Source organism: Vulpes lagopus, chromosome 10 (assembly GCF_018345385.1).
Source record: "Vulpes lagopus strain Blue_001 chromosome 10, ASM1834538v1, whole genome shotgun sequence".
In the NCBI taxonomy this organism is placed as follows: Eukaryota; Metazoa; Chordata; class Mammalia; order Carnivora; family Canidae; genus Vulpes; species Vulpes lagopus.
The window spans coordinates 65,419,186-65,437,722 of record NC_054833.1 but is presented as its reverse complement, the minus strand read 5'-3'; the positions used below and the strand labels follow the sequence as shown (position 1 = coordinate 65,437,722).

The 18,537-nt window shown below is 45.2% G+C and overlaps 1 protein-coding gene across 3 annotated transcripts in view; it reads left to right on the top strand.

The window, feature by feature from the left end:
- CDRT4 (CMT1A duplicated region transcript 4) overlaps window positions 1-18,537 on the top strand; it is a 40,403-nt gene that overhangs the window by 2,134 nt on the left and 19,732 nt on the right. For all 3 annotated transcript variants that reach the window (XR_005990325.1, XM_041771723.1, XM_041771724.1), the window contains exon 2: window positions 14,816-14,897. Coding sequence is in view for 2 of the 3 variants with exons in the window: in XM_041771723.1 (XP_041627657.1) it covers window positions 14,828-14,897 (70 nt within the window). In the remaining variant the exon portion in view is untranslated. The remainder of the gene's footprint in view (window positions 1-14,815; window positions 14,898-18,537) is intronic.

Genomic DNA, 18,537 nt, shown 5'->3' with positions numbered 1-18,537 from the left:
AGCTGGTACAGGCCACTCCCTGGGGAATTTTGGCTGAGAAAAGGAGAAAAATAAAAGTCAGGGAAGCTTGGGGTCAAGGGAAGAATTTTTCAGAGGCGGGGAGACATGGGGCTGTTTGAACGCAGAAGAGGAGGGGCAGGGAACAGGGACACTTGGAAAATGCTGGGGGGAGGCAGAGAGTGAGGTGGATGGGAGAGGCTGAGGAGGATGGAACTAAAGGTGGGAGGAGAAGCAGATGTCTGCACCAACTTCTCTCCTCCCAGAACTTTTTATCAAGCTTTGAGATGGCAAATGCCCCCAGCATCTACCCACCTTCAAAGAAGGGACAGAAGCAAGTTTTGGAAAGGCTCAAACACTCAGTGAGGTTGATGTTATTGCTCATGTACATGTCCAAGTTCATTTCCTTGTTTCACTCCTGCCAGGACCAAGCCTAGGCTAGCTGGTCTCAGTCTTTGACAGGCTCAAGATCTTTGAGAACATAGATGTATTAGTTTCTCACACTTAAAGGCTTGCCTGACTCATGGGTCTTAGCCCCTTCCTAGGCCCATCTTCATCTCTGTCTCCATGTCATCTTCAACTCTGTACCCATCTCTATCCCTTCACTCTCCCCATGTCTATCCCCATGCTCATCTCCATGCTCATCTCCATGCTCATCCCCATCTCCAACTCTGTGCCTATCCTCATCCCTAACCCCAGCCCCATGCTCATCTCCATCCCTATGTCTCTCCAGTACCCACTTTCCCAGAGAAATATGAGGGCAAAAGAGGTCAGTAAGCAGTCCAAAGTTATACTGCTGGTTAGCCATGTCCATGACTTGAACCTAACACCATCTGACACCAGTGATCAAGCTCTGAACTCCCATGTCGTACTACATGGCATTGGGTCCCTGGTGTTTGGCCCCTGTATGACCTCTGATCCTCTTAATGTCACTTACTGGCTCCTGAATTGGTCCTTTATTATTCAAACTTAAGCCTGCCTGTGCATCTCAGCTCAGACTTCTCTCCTAGCTACTGGCCCCTAGCTGGCCCAGAGCTCTGGTTCTTCTCCAGGATCTCATGGGACTTCCCCAGTCTTAATTTTCCCCAGGTCACCATATATCTAAAGACAGGACACACAGGCAGGTAGAAGGACAGGCTCCGAGGAAGGTGTCTAGGAGGAGGTATTTTAAGTTGAATGGACCAACATCATGTTCATGACCTGTAATAAATGGCACGATGGGGACCCCACTACAGAGAGAGAAGGTGGGCAGTAGAACCCACGGCTGCACAGAGGTTGGGGCTTGTGGAAAGTGCCAGGAAATCAGCGAGATAGAAAGAAAAGTTTTGCCAGGTGGCATTGAGTGCCTGGTTGCAGCCAGATGACAGGAATGTGCAGCAGGTCAGGCCTGCTGTCTGAGAAATTCTTGGCCTACTTTCATTTTCAATTTTCATTGTTTATCTCTAAAATAAATGTTTATTTTACCCTTATAATTTTTAAAAATATTTTATTTATTTATTTGAGACAGAGAGCTAGAGGAAGAGGGAGCACAAGCAGGAGGGTCAGAGGGAGAAGCAGACTCTCCACCAAACAGGGAGCCCAATGTAGGGCTTGATCCCAGGATGACCTGAGCTGAAGGTAGATGCTTAATGAACTGAGCCACCCAGGTGCCCCTTACCTTTATAATTTTTAAGGTTTTTAGAAATATGGGAAAGAATGATTTTGTTTTAGTTTTAGATGTTTTCTTTTGGCCTTAGGGAGACAAGGGGCAATTTGTTAATTCTAGTCTAAAAGTCACTGGCTGATGGCCAGGACTTCTTTGATTGGTGCAGGCCACCTGCGCTCCTTTTCCAGGCCCCATGTTCTTTTGCTAATGTGTTCTCTGGCCTCATGATCCATTATTTTACTCACAGTCATGAAGAATCACCCCGTGGCCCCTTGTTTATCCACTACGTCCAATCCTCTGTATCCTCTGGTGCCCCCATCCTCTGTATGAGTCTCTTCACTGATGCTAAAGTGAATCTCACAAGTGCACACACACAGCCCCCTACACTCACCCCCATCCCACCCCTTTTTTGAACAACTACTGTTCCATTTCTGCCCACCCCTCCTAACCCCCTCCCTTATCATCCTTGTATCTTAATTATTTAAAAAAAGTTTGAAATATATGTCAAGTGCACAAAGCCATACAGCTTATATCTCTGTGACTTATTACAAGTGGACACCTGGTAACAGCCATCCTTGTCAAGAGGTAGGACACTGCCACCCCAGGACCCCTAATCCCCTCTCCCAGCCCATCCTCTCCCATTATTTACCTCTTCTTTAATCCTCAGAAGTAACTACTATCCTGATTTTGAAGTCATTATGCCCGTCGTTTTCACAGAGTAAGTGTATTCCTAAACACCGTATTTTGCCGGACTTCTTTCATTCACTATTATGCTCGTGAGATTCATTCATATGGTTGCACCCAGGTATCCCTTCTTTCTGTTGCTGCATAACGTTCTGTTCGATGGATGCACCATTGTGTATTTATCCGTTTTACTCTAGGTGGGTTTTTGGGTTATTTTCAATTTTTGGCCATCATAAGTATCACAATTGGAAACTCTTTTGTTTTTTTTTTTTTTTTTAAATTTTTTATTTATTTATGATAGTCACACACACACAGAGAGAGAGAGAGAGAGGCAGAGATATAGGCAGAGGGAGAAGCAGGCTCCATGTACCGGGAGCCCGACGTGGGATTCGATCTGGGGTCTCCAGGATCGCGCCCTGGGCCAAAGGCAGGCACTAAACCGCTGCGCCACCCAGGGATCCCTGGAAACTCTTTTGACTATGCATTTGCATGCTACACGTTTCTGGACCTGGGTGTGCAATTGCTAAGTTGAAGAGTGGCCGCATGTCTGCTTTAGTAGATGACGTCAAATTGTGTTCAGTTTACATTCCCACTGGTGGTGTTGCAAGCTCTACATCTTTCCTCCACTTGGTATTGTCAGTTTAAAAAATTGTAGCCATTCTCAGAGAGGTATAGTGGCATCTCATTGTGATATTATTGCACATTTCCTGTGGGTTGAGTACCTTCTCATTTGTTTATTGTGCCATTTGGATATTGTCTTTTGTAAATGAGACTATTCAAGTTTCTCCATTAACTTTCTGTTTCTGTCTTTTTCTTATTGACTATTTTAAATTTTAATTCTTTTTAAAATTTTTTTTTTAGGATTTTATTTTTAAGTATTCTCTGTACCCAAGGTGGGGCTTGAACTCACAATCCCGAGACCAAGAGTCACATGTTCCACCAACTGAGCCGGCCAGGTGCCCCTAAAAATTTGTAAAAAATATAATCTACATACAAGCCCTTTTTAGTTATATGGAGAACCACAAGCTTCTTAGAGGCTTGTTTTTCATTCTCTTAATGGTGTCTTCCAGTGAACAGAAATTCTTAACTTCAAGAAATCTTTTTCTACCTTGAGGGCATAAGATATTTTCTCCTATTATCTTCTAGAAGCTTTATTGTCTTCTAATAGTTAGAGGTAGGACCCACCGGGACTTGTGTTTTTGGGTATTATGAGAAGGCAATTATTTTTCCAGATGGATATCAAGTGATCTAACACCATTTAATGAAGATACCATCCTTCACAAACTGCTCTGCAGAGCCATTAGGTGGATCTTTTCTGAGCTTTCTATTCTATACGCTTGTCTATTTATCCATTTTTGCACCAGTTCTACATTGTCTTAATTATTCTGGCTTTATCAGTTTTGAAATTCAGTGTAACACATTCCTCAAGTTTGTTCATCTTTGAGATTACCTTCTCTATCCTTCGCTCATTCTATATTGAAATAAACTTTAAAATCAGCCTGTTTCTACAAACAATCCTGTTGAGATTCTGTTTGAGATTATATTAAATCTATGGTCCATTTTAGGAGAATTGACATTCTTTACAATGAACATAGTACCTCCTTTCATTTATATAGATGTCTGAACATGTTTTTTCAATAAGGTATAATTTTTCATAGAGGACTTATGCATCTTTTGTTAGATTTATTCCTAACTTTGATATCTTTGAAACAGGGTATCTTCTTAGACATTTTATATCATGTTTGTGGCTGATGTTTAGAAATGCAAATGATTTTGGTATGCTGTCTTTGTATCCAATAGCCTTGTTAAACTCACTAATGCTGATAGTTTATTTGTAGCTTAGTTTGGTTTTCTACATATGCAATCATGGCATATTAGTTAAGAACACTAGTTTTAGGAATCCGATTGACTTGGTTTTGAATTTTTTTCTTAAAAATATGAATTACTTTACTTAAAGGAGGCTCTATGTCCAATGTGGGGATTGAACTCATGACCCTGAGTTCAAGAGTCCTATGCTTTACTGACTAAGCCAACCAGGCACTCCCTTGGTTTTGATTTCTAACCTCATCATTTACTCAATGTAGGACTTTGAGAAAATCGCCTGTTTTTTTTGAGGCTATTTCTCTCTTTCCAGAGTGGTGATTTATTCTCATAGGTTTATGGTAGGGAATAAATGAGATGAAGCATGAATGAAGCATGTGTCATCCTGAGGCAGTGCTGCCACACACGGGCCTCCATTTGTGATTTGTCATTACATTCCTTATCCTGAATTTCCTCTTTCCCATTTAACTCCATAGCTCTCCAAATTCTGGCTTTTACCCTGTCATTTTATAGAATTGTTCTCATAGGTGTGTTCCTGACATCAACTTTAATGGACTGCCCGATTTTAGATGCCAGTTTCAAGTCCCAGGGACCAACTGTACATCAGGCTAACTGGCTATAAATGTGAGATTTCCCACAACCCCTTCATCTGGTTGGATAATTTGCAAGGATGACTTATATAACTCAAGAAAATGCTTTATTTATGTTTCCCAGTTTATATAGGATACAGTCAGGAACAGCCACATGGAAGAGAGGAGGGTGGCACAGAGCTTCCATGTCTCTTCCAGGCATATCACCTTTCCAGCACATTGATGCATTAACAAACACAGAAGTTCCCTGAACCCCATCACTTGGGGATTTTCATAGAGATTTCATTTTGTAGCCATGATTGATTAGATCAATGACCATCTAATGATTGAACTCAACGGCCAGCCCTTCTCCCTTTCATGGAGTTTGGGATGGGGCTGAGTGTGTCAACCTTCTAATTACCTAGTTAGTCTTTCTGCCCACCAGCTGCCATCCTAAAGCTATCTAGAGGGTAGCCCCGGTGGTGCAGCAATTTAGTGCTGCCTGCAGGCTGGGGTGTGATCCTGGAGTCCCGGGATCGAGTCCCGTGTCAGGCTCCCTTCATGGAGACTGCTTCTCCCTCTGCCTGTGTCTCTGCCTCTCCTCTCTCTCTCTCTGTGTCTCTATGAATAAATAAATAAATAAAAAATCTTTAAAAAAAGCTATCTAGAGCTTCTCTATGAGCCATCTCATGAGCATACAAGAGACGGTGAATTCCAAAGGTTTCAGGAGCTTTGTGCCAGGAATAAGGGACAAAGACCTATTTAAAAAAATATGTATCTATATACCACAGTCTTCTTTGCCTCCATTCCTTATATGTTGATTTTTTCCCCATGGTTCAGTTCTCATCCTTGTTCTCAATTTAATCTTTGGCCTTATCTTTTGCCAAATCTGTATAACCATGAACATCTTCTTGGATACCAGGTTCATATGGACAGTTGCTCACTGGACTTGACTATCTGGCTTTTCTATAATGCTCTGAATGAAACAAAGCAGATTCTACCCAAGCCTTCTCTCTCTCTCTCTCTGTTGCTTATGTCTACCCCCTACTCAGAGAGCTGAACACCATTCTAGACCCTTCTTACTCCTTCAGCCCTATACTTAAATGTGGCCATGTTCTGTTCCCAATGTTCATTAATTTGGTTCAGTTTCTCATAATTTTCCCCCCAGTTGGCAACACCAGCTTCATCTGGAAACTTGTTAGATTTGAGAATTCTGACACCAGCCCAGATCTATTGAACCAGAAACTCTGGGGCTGGCACCTGATAATCTGGATTTTACCAGGCTCTCTAGGTGATTCTGGCACTAGGAAAGTAGATCACTCATCTATCTCTATAATGGGCAAGTCTGATCCCCAGAATAACTGTTTGTTGAAATGAAATGAATTTGGATCTGCCCCCAGATGTCATCCTGACCTTCGTAGGCTGGGTGAGTCACCCCTGAAGTTTTCATAATACCTTGTGTCTCCCTTTGTCATAAACCCCCTTGCACTATAGTGGGACTGCCAATGGTAACACCCAGAAGGTAGGGATCTGCTGTATTAACCTTTTTCAGTGAGTGTTTATACAGTTTCAGGTCCTGGGATATATGTGGGAAGAGACAGACAAGCTCCTTTGTCCCACGGAACTGAAATTCTCAGAAGGCAGGCAGAAAATAAATTGTAAACAAACAAATTTAAGATAATTTCAAATGGTGATAAATTCTTTAATGGAAATAAGGTAATAGGATGGAGTTGGATTGAAGGGCTAGTTCAGATTGAAAGCTAGGGAAAGCCTTTCTGACAAGGTGTCGCTGAGCTAAGGTCTAAATGATCAGAAGCCAGCTATGGGAGAATGTGCGGGGAAGACCATTGCAAGTAGAGGGAGTAGCTAGAATTTGATGAGTTTGAGGACAGAGAGAAGGGCAATGTGATTGAAGCAGGAAGGGAGAAAGAGAGGGAAACTTCATAGGAGTTTGGATTTCATTCCAAGGGCTATGTGGAAACGGTCTAGGAGGGATGTGAATACTGGTACATATTTTAGAAAGACTGCTCTGACTGCTGTGTGTATAAAATAAATTGTATGGAGACAGGGATAGAAGCAGGGAGCCAGTTTGGAGGCCATGTGAGTATCCTGGTGGGTGTGGAGGTAGCACTGCAAATGTTTAATCACGTGGATCCTGGTGCCCACGTTGAAATCCTGGGTCTGCCACATGAGGTATGGCTTTAAGCAAGTCATTGAACCTCTCTGGGCCTTCATTTTACCCTCTGTAAGAGGGCATAATAGTAGCACTTAACTCGTAGATTTGTTGGGACTGCTTAATGAGTTAATACATGTAAAACATGGGCACAACTCTATGAATTATTATTATTAGTAATAGCGGTTGTCATCATGATAGCATGGAGACAAAACAATGGATTCCGGATATTTCTACAAGCTGAGTTGACTTGAATTGATGATACATTGAATCTTAAGGATGCAGGGGAGGAGAAGAAAGACTCCCTAGTTTTTTTGGCAAAAGGTTTGTTTGTGGTGGTGTTTAATGAAATGGGGAAGACCAGTGGAGGAGCAGGTCCTGGTGTGTGTGTGTGTGTGTATGTGTGTGTGTGTGTAGCCTTAGTGTAGCTCTGAGACACCCATAAAACATCTGAGAATTGATGTCTGGCAGGGGGTCCCATATATGAACCTGGAGTTGAGGGAAGGGGGCCTGGAGACACACATGAGGGAATCGTGGCACAGTGATGGTGTTAGATTGGGAGGGTGTGCAGATGGGGAAGAGAAGGGCACCCAGGATAGAGCACTGGGCTTTCTCACATTAAAAGTAGAGTAGAGGAGCAGGATCCGGCAAGGAGCCCGAAACTGCGGCAGTGAGGGGGTGAAGCCAGGAGAGAGAAGAGGAAGTTTTGAGAGGGGCCAGCGGGATCTGTTGCTGCCAGTAGGTCAGACAAGCTTGATACTAATACAAAGTAGATAATTGACTTTGGCAACTTGGAAGAAATTTGTTGAACAGATGAACAAAATTTAACTTCATCAGTTGGTCAGTTTATTTAAAAAATCAACTCAATTGGAAAGTCTGGTTGTATCCTCTCCTTGATGGGCAATGAGGATTAGCTGGTGAGGGGGAGCCCCAAAGACATCAGAGTAAACAGCCTCTCCAGAGTCGGGGTGGTTGCTGTCATGTAATAGATCTCACCAGCTTCATTGCTTATGACTGGAGAAATGGCTCTCTCCTTCAAAATAAAGTTTTGGGACCCACCAGTGACCAAACTGATGTGGAATCAGTGTTCCTGAAACTGGAATCAAAAATTTCCAGTGATACCACTTGTTTGGCATGGGTGTTTTGAATCTAGGAGCATGCTAACACACCATTTCTTTTTCTTTCTTTTCTTTTTAAAAGATTTTATTTATTTATTCACAGAAGACACACACACACACACACACACAGAGAGAGAGAGAGATTGAGAGAGAGGCAGAGAGAGAAGGCAGAGGGAGAAGCAGGCTCCATGCAGGGAGCCCAACGTGGGACTTGATCCCGGGTCTCCAGGATCACTCCCTGGGCTGAAGGCGGTGCTAAATCGCTGAGCCACCCAGGCTGCCCTAACACACCATTTCTAAGACTTTCCCCGAAGCAGACCATTAACCTTTTATTTTTTATTTTTATTTATTTTTTAAAGGCTTTCTTTATTCTTGAGAGACACACAGAGAGAGGCAGAGACACAGGCAGAGGGAGAAGCAGGCTCCCTTTGGGGGACCCCATGTGGAACTCGATCCTGGGACCCTGGGATCATGACCTGCCGAAGGCAGATGCTCAACCACCGAGCCACCCAGGAGTCCTGACCATTAACCTTTTAAATTGATCTTTTCCCTGTTATCCAGTAAGGTGACAACAGATCACATCAGGGATTCTCACACTTCTTTGCACTTCAGCTTTGGCTGAGGGCTCATTAGGGTACAAGTGGCTGGGTGCCACCCCACAGCTTTTGATGCAGTTGACCAGGGTAGGACTGGAGAAATCACATTGCTGACAAGCTCCTAGGTGATGCCACCACCCCTGGCAGTGCTGTGGTCCCAGGACCACCCTTGACAACCTCTGGTCTGGATTATATGCACCCCTGAAAGCAGGGGTGGCGTTCACCTGGCTCAGTAGGAGGCACTCAATCAGTATTAAGTGGGGGGGATTAAAAACTGCTTCTGTGGGTCCCTCGGAGCTGAGGAGTGGGTCAAGGACAGACAAGCTGTCACGTGATCTGCTGTGACCCCTAAACTCTTCGTGGAGCCTTCGGTAGCAAAGTCGCCATCTAGAGCTCTCTGTGTTGCTCTCCTCGCACTGTCCCTAACTTGCAGGTTTCATCGTACACATCAGCAGAGCATTTTTAACAACTTGGTTCAAGCCTGCGTCTCCATGGGTGGAGTGGAGACAGAGTTTGAGGCAGAGGGACACAGTGACACAAGTGATTTCATGTGTAACCTTGTTCTTGGATCTATTATGCAGCCCCTGGCTGAAGCCAGTCCTTCCTGTGGCTTCTCCAGGGCCAGAGGGGATGGGGTGGGGACCTGGCACAGGGCTTTGGAGAGATGGAATTGGTTAAGCCTCAGCCCAAGCGGGGTGCAGGCTGGTGGCCCCAGCCCACGGAGCGCACACGTCTTCTGGTTAGAGACGCTGCACCCTCGCCGGGCGCACAGAGCCTTCTTTCTTCCTCCAGGAAAAGTGCCCCTTTCACAGCCCGCCATGGGCAGAGGAAATGGAAAATCCCGGAGCATCCCGAGCCCCTCTCAGTTTCCAAGGGCACTTTTGCCACCCGAGCCTCTCCCAAGTTCAGGGACAGGACAGGGCCGTTGTTGCCATGGCCGGGTCCCGCCTTCGCCCAGGAGGGCAGAGGCCCGAGGCCGCACTGGCCTCCCAGCCCTGTCCCTGGCGGTCAGCAAAGGGCCCCGAGCTCGGGCCGCAGCCCCAAGCAGGGCAGCGAGAGCCATGGCTTTTCTGAGAAGCCGTTGATCTCAGCCCTGCTGGCTCTACATTCCTGGATGATGAGGGAGGGATTCCAGTGTTTACTTTGAACAATGTTTTCCTGTCTGAACCGACTGGGTGTTAAATTCTTCCAGATTTCTGGCTCCGTGGTGCAACTCCGACGGGACAGAAACAGGTTTACGGCAGTTGGCAGGGGAGCAGAAGCACAGTCCGTCTGGGCACCTTCTGCTTCTCGAATTTCCAGCGGTGGATGGAAAGAGGGTCAGAGCCAGCATCCTGGGCTCCGTGCCTGGAGGGGTTTGCTGTGGTCCCAACTGCAGAGTTCTGTGCTTGCGCCTTTCGCATTTCCCACCCTAGAGGGCAAAAGTTAGCTTTGCTTTTTTTTCCCGATGCACAGCAGGGAGCGAGAAAGAACAAGTTTTGAAGGTCAGGCCTTGCAGTGTTTTCTCGGTTAGTACAAACACAGAAGTTGTGCTCAGAGGGAATTCATTTGGTGGGCTTTTGGGAGACCGGAGTGCATTCTGGTTCCTAGGGCATGGGGTATCAGGCGGTTCCAGAGATATACAAGGGGACAGAGCTGGATGGGAGAGACTGGAGACCCAAATCCTTAATTTTATATGGAGGGGAAACTGAGGCTTGGAGAGGCCTAGAGACACGAGGGCTAGAATGTTGACTGGTGGGAACTGTCCCCAACAGCGCTGAATGGATCGCTCAGAACTGCAGGGGTTGGGGATCCTGGCAACTTGTAACCAGCCACTTGTTGCTGGGGACGATGACCACACAACCGTATGGGGCCATGGGAGATGGTCCTCATTCGGTTTTGATGCATCAGTGGTTTTAGAGACAGAAGACGTCGGTAAACCAATGGGATCCATTCAAAGACAAAGTTGCTCTGCGTTTCCAGCAGGCACAATAAATCATGTTTTCATCTTGTGTTCTGAGCTGATGAGCCACAAGGGGAGCTCTCGTGGGACCCCCGCTAGGACACGCTCTCTTAGAGTTCTGGACAAATGCCAGCCTCTGGGCAGGTGCCTTTCTGCCTGTGGAATTGGAACAGCCTAAATCCAAGCAGGACATGAGGCAGCTGGTGGCCTTGAAACTCACATCATTTCAGACCTGTGCTTTTGGCCTCAGGAAACCTTCTCCTGGATCCCTTTTATATGTGTGTGTATGTGCGTGCGTGCGTGCGTGCAGGCTTGTGCATGCATAGGCAGGCAAGAAAGGTTGGTGGCAATCCCCCTGTCTTCAGGACTGAGGTGAAGCCCAGATAGTGGGGTTGGATAAAATTGTTCCCTGATAGAACCTCACATTTCGATCGGGCTGCTTTCACAAAGCCATTCTGATGCCAAGGACATTTTTACCTGGTCTTAAAAAGAAATCTCTATAATTTCAGCTTTCTAAAGCTCTCAAGTACTGTGTAAGGCAAGTGCCCTAGCACCATCTTCACACCTTGCTCCATCCCTCACTCTATTCCTGACCCTCCGGCCACATTGTTACCTCTGCTGTGTCAAAATGGCCTCATCAAAACTGGCTTTTGGAGGATGCCTTTATTTCTATGGCATCTTATAGCCATAAATTCTTTGCTTAGATATATTCCCTTCTTCTAGTAGAAATTGCACGATCCCCTAGGGATGGGAGTGGGATGATGCAGTGAAATCACTCCTGCTGCTGGCAGGGTAGGAAGCTCTATTCCGTCTTGGTCTCAGTGATTTCCCTGGAGTGTCTGGGAAGGGCCTTGTATCAGTTACCTCTTGCTGTGTAACAAATTACCTCGACTCAGTTGCTTAAAACAAACCTCTGTTATCTTGCAGTTTCAATCCATCAGGATGGACTGGTGTGATGTAATTTTGTGCCTCTGTGTCAAGGTCTCTCCACGAGGGTGCAGTCATGGCTATGGCTGGGGCTGTGGTCCCATCTGAAGGCTTAACTAGAGAGGATCTGCTTCCAATCTCACTCACACAGTTATTGGCCAGATTAAGTTTCTCACAGGCTGTTGAACTAAAGGTCTCTCTTCCTTGTTGGCTGTTGGCCACCAGGCTTCTCCATAATATGGCAGCAGGCTTCCCTCAGAATGAATAGGAGTGGCTCAGCAGTTGAGCACCTGCCTTTGGCCCAGGGCATGATCCCAGAGTTCCGGGATCGAGTTCCACATCGGGCTACCTACATGGAGCTTGCCTCCCTCTGCCTATGTCTCTGCCTCTATCTCTCTGTGTTTCTCATGAATAAATAAGTAAAATCTTTTTTTTTTTAAAAGAATGAACAGGAGAGAGAAAGAGAGCACACTCAAGATGGAAACCACAGTTTTTGTAAACCAATCTCCAAGGTGACATTCCACCATTTTACCATATTCTGTTTGTTGGAAGGTGACATTCCACCATTTTACCATATTCTGTTTGTTGGAAGTGAGTCACTAGATGCAGCTCATACTCAAGGGGAGGGTGTTTCATGAGGATGTGAATACCAGGAGGGAATCTTTGGGGGCCATCTTAGAGGCTGCCTACCATAGGCCTTTGGGCCCAATTACTGTTGAGTCTGTTTGGCCTATGGGATCTGCCACTTTAGCCTTTCTGATGAGCGAGTGGCTATGAGAGGCAGAGGAGAAGCAGCTCTGTGTTTACTCTTACTCTTCCTGGAAGGCGGATACCTTCACAGGCATGGCCTTCTGAGGACTCCTCAGGTGCAAATGATCCTAAACTTCTAAACTAGGTACACTTGGGATGCCTGGGTTGCTCAGTGGTTGAACAGAGCCTTTGGCTTAGGTGGTGATCCCAAGGTCTTGGGATTGAGTCCTGCATCGGGCTCCCTGCAGGGACCCTGCTTCTCCCTCTGCCTGTGTCTCTGCCTCTCTCTCTCTGTCTCTCATCAATCAATCAATCAATCAATCAATCAAATAAGCAAGGTAACTTAAACTCCAGTCTCCCATCCCATCCCCCCTTCGCCCCAAGGAAAGCAGACAAGCCCAAGACAGGTCTCTCTCTGTGGTCTTTGTCATTTCTGAATAAAGTTCTAGGACACAGTTGCTTTCTCTAGAGTTCATCTAATGCTCAATTTGGGTGCCAATGTTACTTGGTATTCTTGTTCCCAAAATGAGCACTGGTCATAAACCAGAGAAAGGAATTTACACTATTAGTTCAGGGTCTTCAAAACAAAAGCAGACTATTAGAAAGATCTTTTTGGATCATGAAATACTTTTGCCTGAATTAATTGGATCTTCCTAACCTCCATGAGGCAGGATGTTTCTCATATAGGATGTGAGAAAATGGAGGTTCAGAGAGATTAAATAAATTGCTCAAGATTGGACATAAAGAAATGAAGCTAGATTTTAAAATCAGTTCTCCTGACTCCAATTCCACTCTGAGTCCCTTTTAAAGTTGTTTGCATACCCGAGTCTCCAGATTATTTCTACTGGGAATCTGGCAAGACTTCTTGGCCAAGTTTGCTCATTAAGTCATTCTAGACCAGGACTACAGTGACCTGAGAAGAGAAGTAGAACCCAGTGGGGACAGGGCATATCATAGCTGAAATTTTCAGGGTAGACATGGCTGGTGACTTTAGAGAGTTATATGGTATTTGTGTATGCATGTGTGTACATGTGTGTGTGTGCATGCACATGTTTATGCATGCGTGTGTGTAGTTCATAGACTTTCTCATCCCAAGGACTATATCAGTGTTCTACTCAGGGCTGTGTGTGTATATGTGCATTCGAACACACACATGTCTACAGGTGGAGACAGATGTATCAGACCTACCTGGGCTCGGGGATGATCCCCAGAGGGTGTCATTTTGGTGAGCAGGTGGTATAAGCAGGGCTGTTGGAACCTGAAAAGTGGGGTGAGATGGGTGAGATGTGGAGACAACAGTATGGCAGCATTTGTGTTAGAAGACTCCCTGAGCCCATCATCTGACTTCTCACTGCTCCAATCTCTTCCCTGATCTTCAACTCAATGTCCATTTTTGATAACACATTTGGTTAATTTCTCCAGCCTGACAACTAGACCACATAATGTTGTTTTGGCATTTTGGAAGATATCACAGTTCTGCATTCATGATGATGACCACAATCCAGCCAGTGGGCTCTTCCCATGTGCTGAGGCCTTGTGCCCAATGCCTTATATGAATTATCTCATGACAAAAATCCTCATGGCTATCCAAGGATATGGCCCCTATTTTATAGATGAGAACACAGAGATTAGGAAGATGAAGTATCTTATTTCTGGTCGCATAGCTAAGAAGTAACTGGACTGTCCTGAGCTCATGCTCTTTGTACTATGCCATACTTTGCTGCAAACAATTGTTTAGCAATGCAGCTTTGCCTTTAAGAACTTCGGCTAATTCCCTTATCAGTTGCCCTCTTGAAATGTTGAAATACACAACGATATCACAGAAACACAACAAGAACAGCAAGGGGAGAGCTGTTTTTCCTGTGGTGCTGCATGAGGGTGGACCTCAAAGGCAAGACCTTCGCTGGGCAGAGGATGTCCACACAACACACTCATAAGGGGCCTGTTCCCCAGATCTTAAAAGCATTTGATGCATTCCCCTACCATGCCAAGGAGACACGTTACAGCCCTTGTTTTTTTTATTTTATTTTATTTTATTTTATTTTATTTTATTTTATTTTATGATAGTCACAGAGAGAGAGAGAGAGAGAGAGAGGCAGAGACACAGGCAGAGGGAGAAGCAGGCTCCATGCACCGGGAGCCTGATGTGGGATTCGATCCTGGGTCTCCAGGATCGCGCCCTGGGCCAAAGGCAGGTGCCAATCCACTGCGCCACCCAGGGATCCCCAGCCCTCGTTTTTTAATTGGGTTTCTGGCTCAACAAAAACTCCTTTTGTCAGAACCTCAAAATTTCCTGGCATGTTACCTACACATATTTTCAATGTGGATAGCAGTGATGTTTCATTGTATAGTATTTGTGTATATTTGTGCCTAAAAAGATTCATTTGAAATTAGTAAATAAATATTTCTCCCCAATTTCAAGAGACCCACCCCTCCTTGACCTCTGGGGGATTACTGGCAATTACTACCTTCTCTTTTAACTGTAGGTAACAGTTTTCTATGTATTCAACTGTCCACTTCCCCCAAAATTAATGATATCAGTTACAATATATTATGTTTTACAAGTTTACCTTTCTCGTTCTATTTTCCCCAGAAACCTAGTTAAATGAACTGCGCCAGAGACTTGCAAGAGCTTCCAGATGGGAGAAGGGAGGGCAGGAAGAGATCAGAACAAGGTAAGAAAGTCTGGCCTTAGGTCTTGATGGTAGCCAGTCTTCAAAGTAGGCAACATGTGGGCCAGGAGTTGACTGGAAATTAAAGATCTTACTTCTGACCTTTAAGAAACACAATGCAGGAAGGGAGACAGAGGTATACCGGATAAGTAACATGTAGTAAGATAAATGGCCCTGATCCTTGAGGTACAAGGGGGTGCACGTGTGAGCCCACCGGCAGGGGCTGGCCTGCCTCCCAAGGGAAATATCATTGGAATGGCCCTGGAAAGAGAGATAAAGGGACCAGTGAGATGGGGGTTGGGGATGTGGGGAGCATGGATCTAATTTATAATCATTCTGAGGGAAGAGAATATATCTGTTAAAGGGCAATTTCATCCAGCATCTACAGATGGAAGATGCCCCAGGTGTGGCATCCTGTGCAGATGAGACCTGGCCCTGTCTGGTGGGAGTGGAGGGGACAGGCACATACTGGACCAGATCGGGATGCATACGCAGGTTAGGAGGGAAAGCAGAGTAGGGCTTGAGTTGGAATTTGGTATGTTTAGACCCTGTGGACTTTTCCTATTAGATAAGGTTTCGCCTTAGCTGCCTCATAAAGCCTGAATCCTGGATGGTCATGGCTCCATGTGCTTGCATCCTACAAGGGAGGTGTATCATTCCCATATTATAGATGGGGAAAACTTAAGTCAGAGAGAGAGAGAGACATGGGAGAAGTGATTGCCCCCCTGGATAGGCATTTAGAATTCCCCTAAGAATTCCTGGGGAAATTGCTGTGGCTATTGCAGGAGCATTCATTTATCTAATGATTTTGATCCCAGTGCCTGGGGACAGAGAATGTGATGAATGAGATCCCTGCTTTTATGGAACCTACCTTCTCATTGGTTAGGAGAAAATAAACAGATGAATAAATCATGGGATATATCAGTCAGGGATGGTGCCATGCATAGAATTGAAATGGGAGATGTGGTAGTGATTGGAGGCTACTCTAGGTTGTCATAGAAGGTCTCATTGAAGAATTCATATTTAGGATGGATCCTGATTCATAGGAAGGAACAACTCAAGTGGAAATCAGGGAAAAGTGCATCCCAGGCAGAGGGAGAGGCTGTAGAACGCTAACATGGGAACAACTTTTTGGGCTTGAGAAGATGAGGAAGACCAGAGAGGCTCTGCAGTGAGTGGTGGGAGGGTGACACTGGCTGAGACCAAAAGGGTAGGCAGGGGCTAGATCAAGGAGAGCTTTGTAGGCCAAGGTAAGGAATTTGCATTGCATCCCAAATGGAACACAGAGCATTGGGGGTACTGGAAGTGGAATGATTTAATTTTAGTTATATTTAAAAATGACCACTCTGAGTCTTTTGTGGAGAAGGAATAGTAAGGATGTGAGTGGAGACAGGGAGACCAGTGAACAGGTATCCAGGGGTCCAGTGAATCGATGTTGATGTCTTGGACTAGGGTGGAGATGAAGAGAAGTTATATAATGGCAGCGTGGGGGGTGGGGAGAAGATAATGAACTGGATGTATTAAGTAAAGAAGCAGGAGGAATCGAAGATAGTCTTGAGATTTTAAAATTGGGTGATATGGTGAACAATGGTGCCTCTGAGATGGAAAAGACAGGAGAGGAGCATTTTAGGGAGTAAAGTGGAGAGTTCTGTTTGAGCCATGAAAAATTTGATGTAGACATACAAATGATGATGCAGAGATGACAGTTGGATAATATGCGTTTGGTCTTTGGGGAAGGAGTCAGGTTAGTGCTAAAATTTGGCAAACAGATGAGCTTTGAGGCCAAAGAACTCATTGATGTCATCCTGGGGACATATGGAGAAAGGAGCCCAGAAGCCATCAGTGGAATCTGAAAAGGAGGTTGACAAATGACATGGGAGGAAAACGGGTCCATGTAGCATCGTGGAAACCAAGTGGGAAGATGTTTCAAGAACATGATGGTGGTCAGCTGGTCAACTATTACTCATGACCACTGCATTTTGGAAGATAAGAGGGGGAGAAGCCTGGTGTGCAGAGGAAGGGCTTTTTTTGACAAGAATATGGGCACTTTATCCATCATATTGGGAGGGAAGGCAGCATACATGCATCATTCGTGAGATGATGAGGAAACCAAATATTGATGATGGGGTTATGATGGTACAACAGAAGCCAGTGTGCCAGAAACTGAGGTTGTCAGTGGCTGAGAAGAGAGGCTGGCAACAACCAGGTGGGAAGTGGTGGTAGAGTCTGATAACATGAGCTTCAAAGGAGAAGGGAAGAAACTGGCTTGAGAATGGCAGTGGGGAGTAAGGAGGATGAATTCCCACCTCTAGGTCCAGAAACTTCTGGATTTCTGGGTCATGAGAGGAAAAACAGCCCTCCCTCGAGAGGAGAGAGGGTACATCCTTTGGTGATGATCTGACAAAGCATTCTTGGCAGAAAGTCCTAGGGGCAGGGGTGTCTCCAAATTTCAGTTTCTTATCCTCAGCTTTTCAAAATTTTTTAAAAAAGGATGCTATTTATTTATTTGGTAGAGCTCACACAAGCAGGGGGAGTAGCAGGGAGAGGGAGATGGAGAAGTAGGCACCCCGCTGAGTAGGGAGCCGGATGCGGGGCTCAATCCCAGGACCCTGGGATCATGACCTGAGCCAAAGGCAGTCACCTAACTGACTGAGCGAGCTTTTCAGATTTTGAACACAATTTTGTCAGTTTACCCAAGGCTCTGAATAAACCCCACACCTTTTGATCCCTAACAATTTTCTTCACATATTGTTGTAAATGCTATTTATAATAGGGTTATGTTTGCCTTCCTCTAAGAGCACAGGGGAAGGACAGATTCTCACCCTGGGAGGGTTGGGAAAACTTTCTCTCAATGGTTAAGTTATGTTCTGGGTTTTGGGGGACATGCAGCCCCTTAGAAGTGGGAAGTGAGAAGACTCAGGACAAAGGCATGTGGTATATGCCCAGGGCTTGGCCAGTGTGGGGAACAGAAGGGCATCGAGTGTACGTGTGTGTGTGTGTGTGTGTGTGTGTGTGTGTGTGTGTCAGGGATTGGGAGGTGATATTGGTAGGAGCCCAGATTGGGAGGCTCTTCTGGGACTAGATTTTAAGGAAGGTTCATTTTTGGAAATTGGTAGCAAATAATTTTTGAGCAGAGGTATGACATGATCAGAACCTTCTCAGTTGTTTTTCTCTGGTGAGAATGTCAGGCTTGGCGTGGTGCTTGAAGGAGCATTCCGTAAATATTTGTTGAATGGATGAATAAATATATTTATAAATGATAATTCTTGTGGCCGCCGTATGGAGGATGAGCTAGAGGGAAAAAGAATAGAGGTGGGAAGACATATTTGAGGAACAGAGCCTGAATTTGGGGCGTGAGAGGGAAGGAGGAGTTGAGTTTCTACTTTGAGTGTCAGGAAGGATGATGATGTGATTGACAGAAGCAGGGCATGGAGCTGGAGGAGATGTTTGTGGAAGTATGGGTCAGGAAAAGACACTGACTTGGGTTTCAAATAGATTTAAATTTGATAAAAAGTCAAAACACTTAGAGAAATTTGTTTAATATGCTGCTGGAAATGAGAATATATTCTCAGAAGACAGGTAGGTCCCAGGAACATGTTTAGGTTAACTATCAAGGTCCTAGTGATACCGAAGAGGTAGAGTG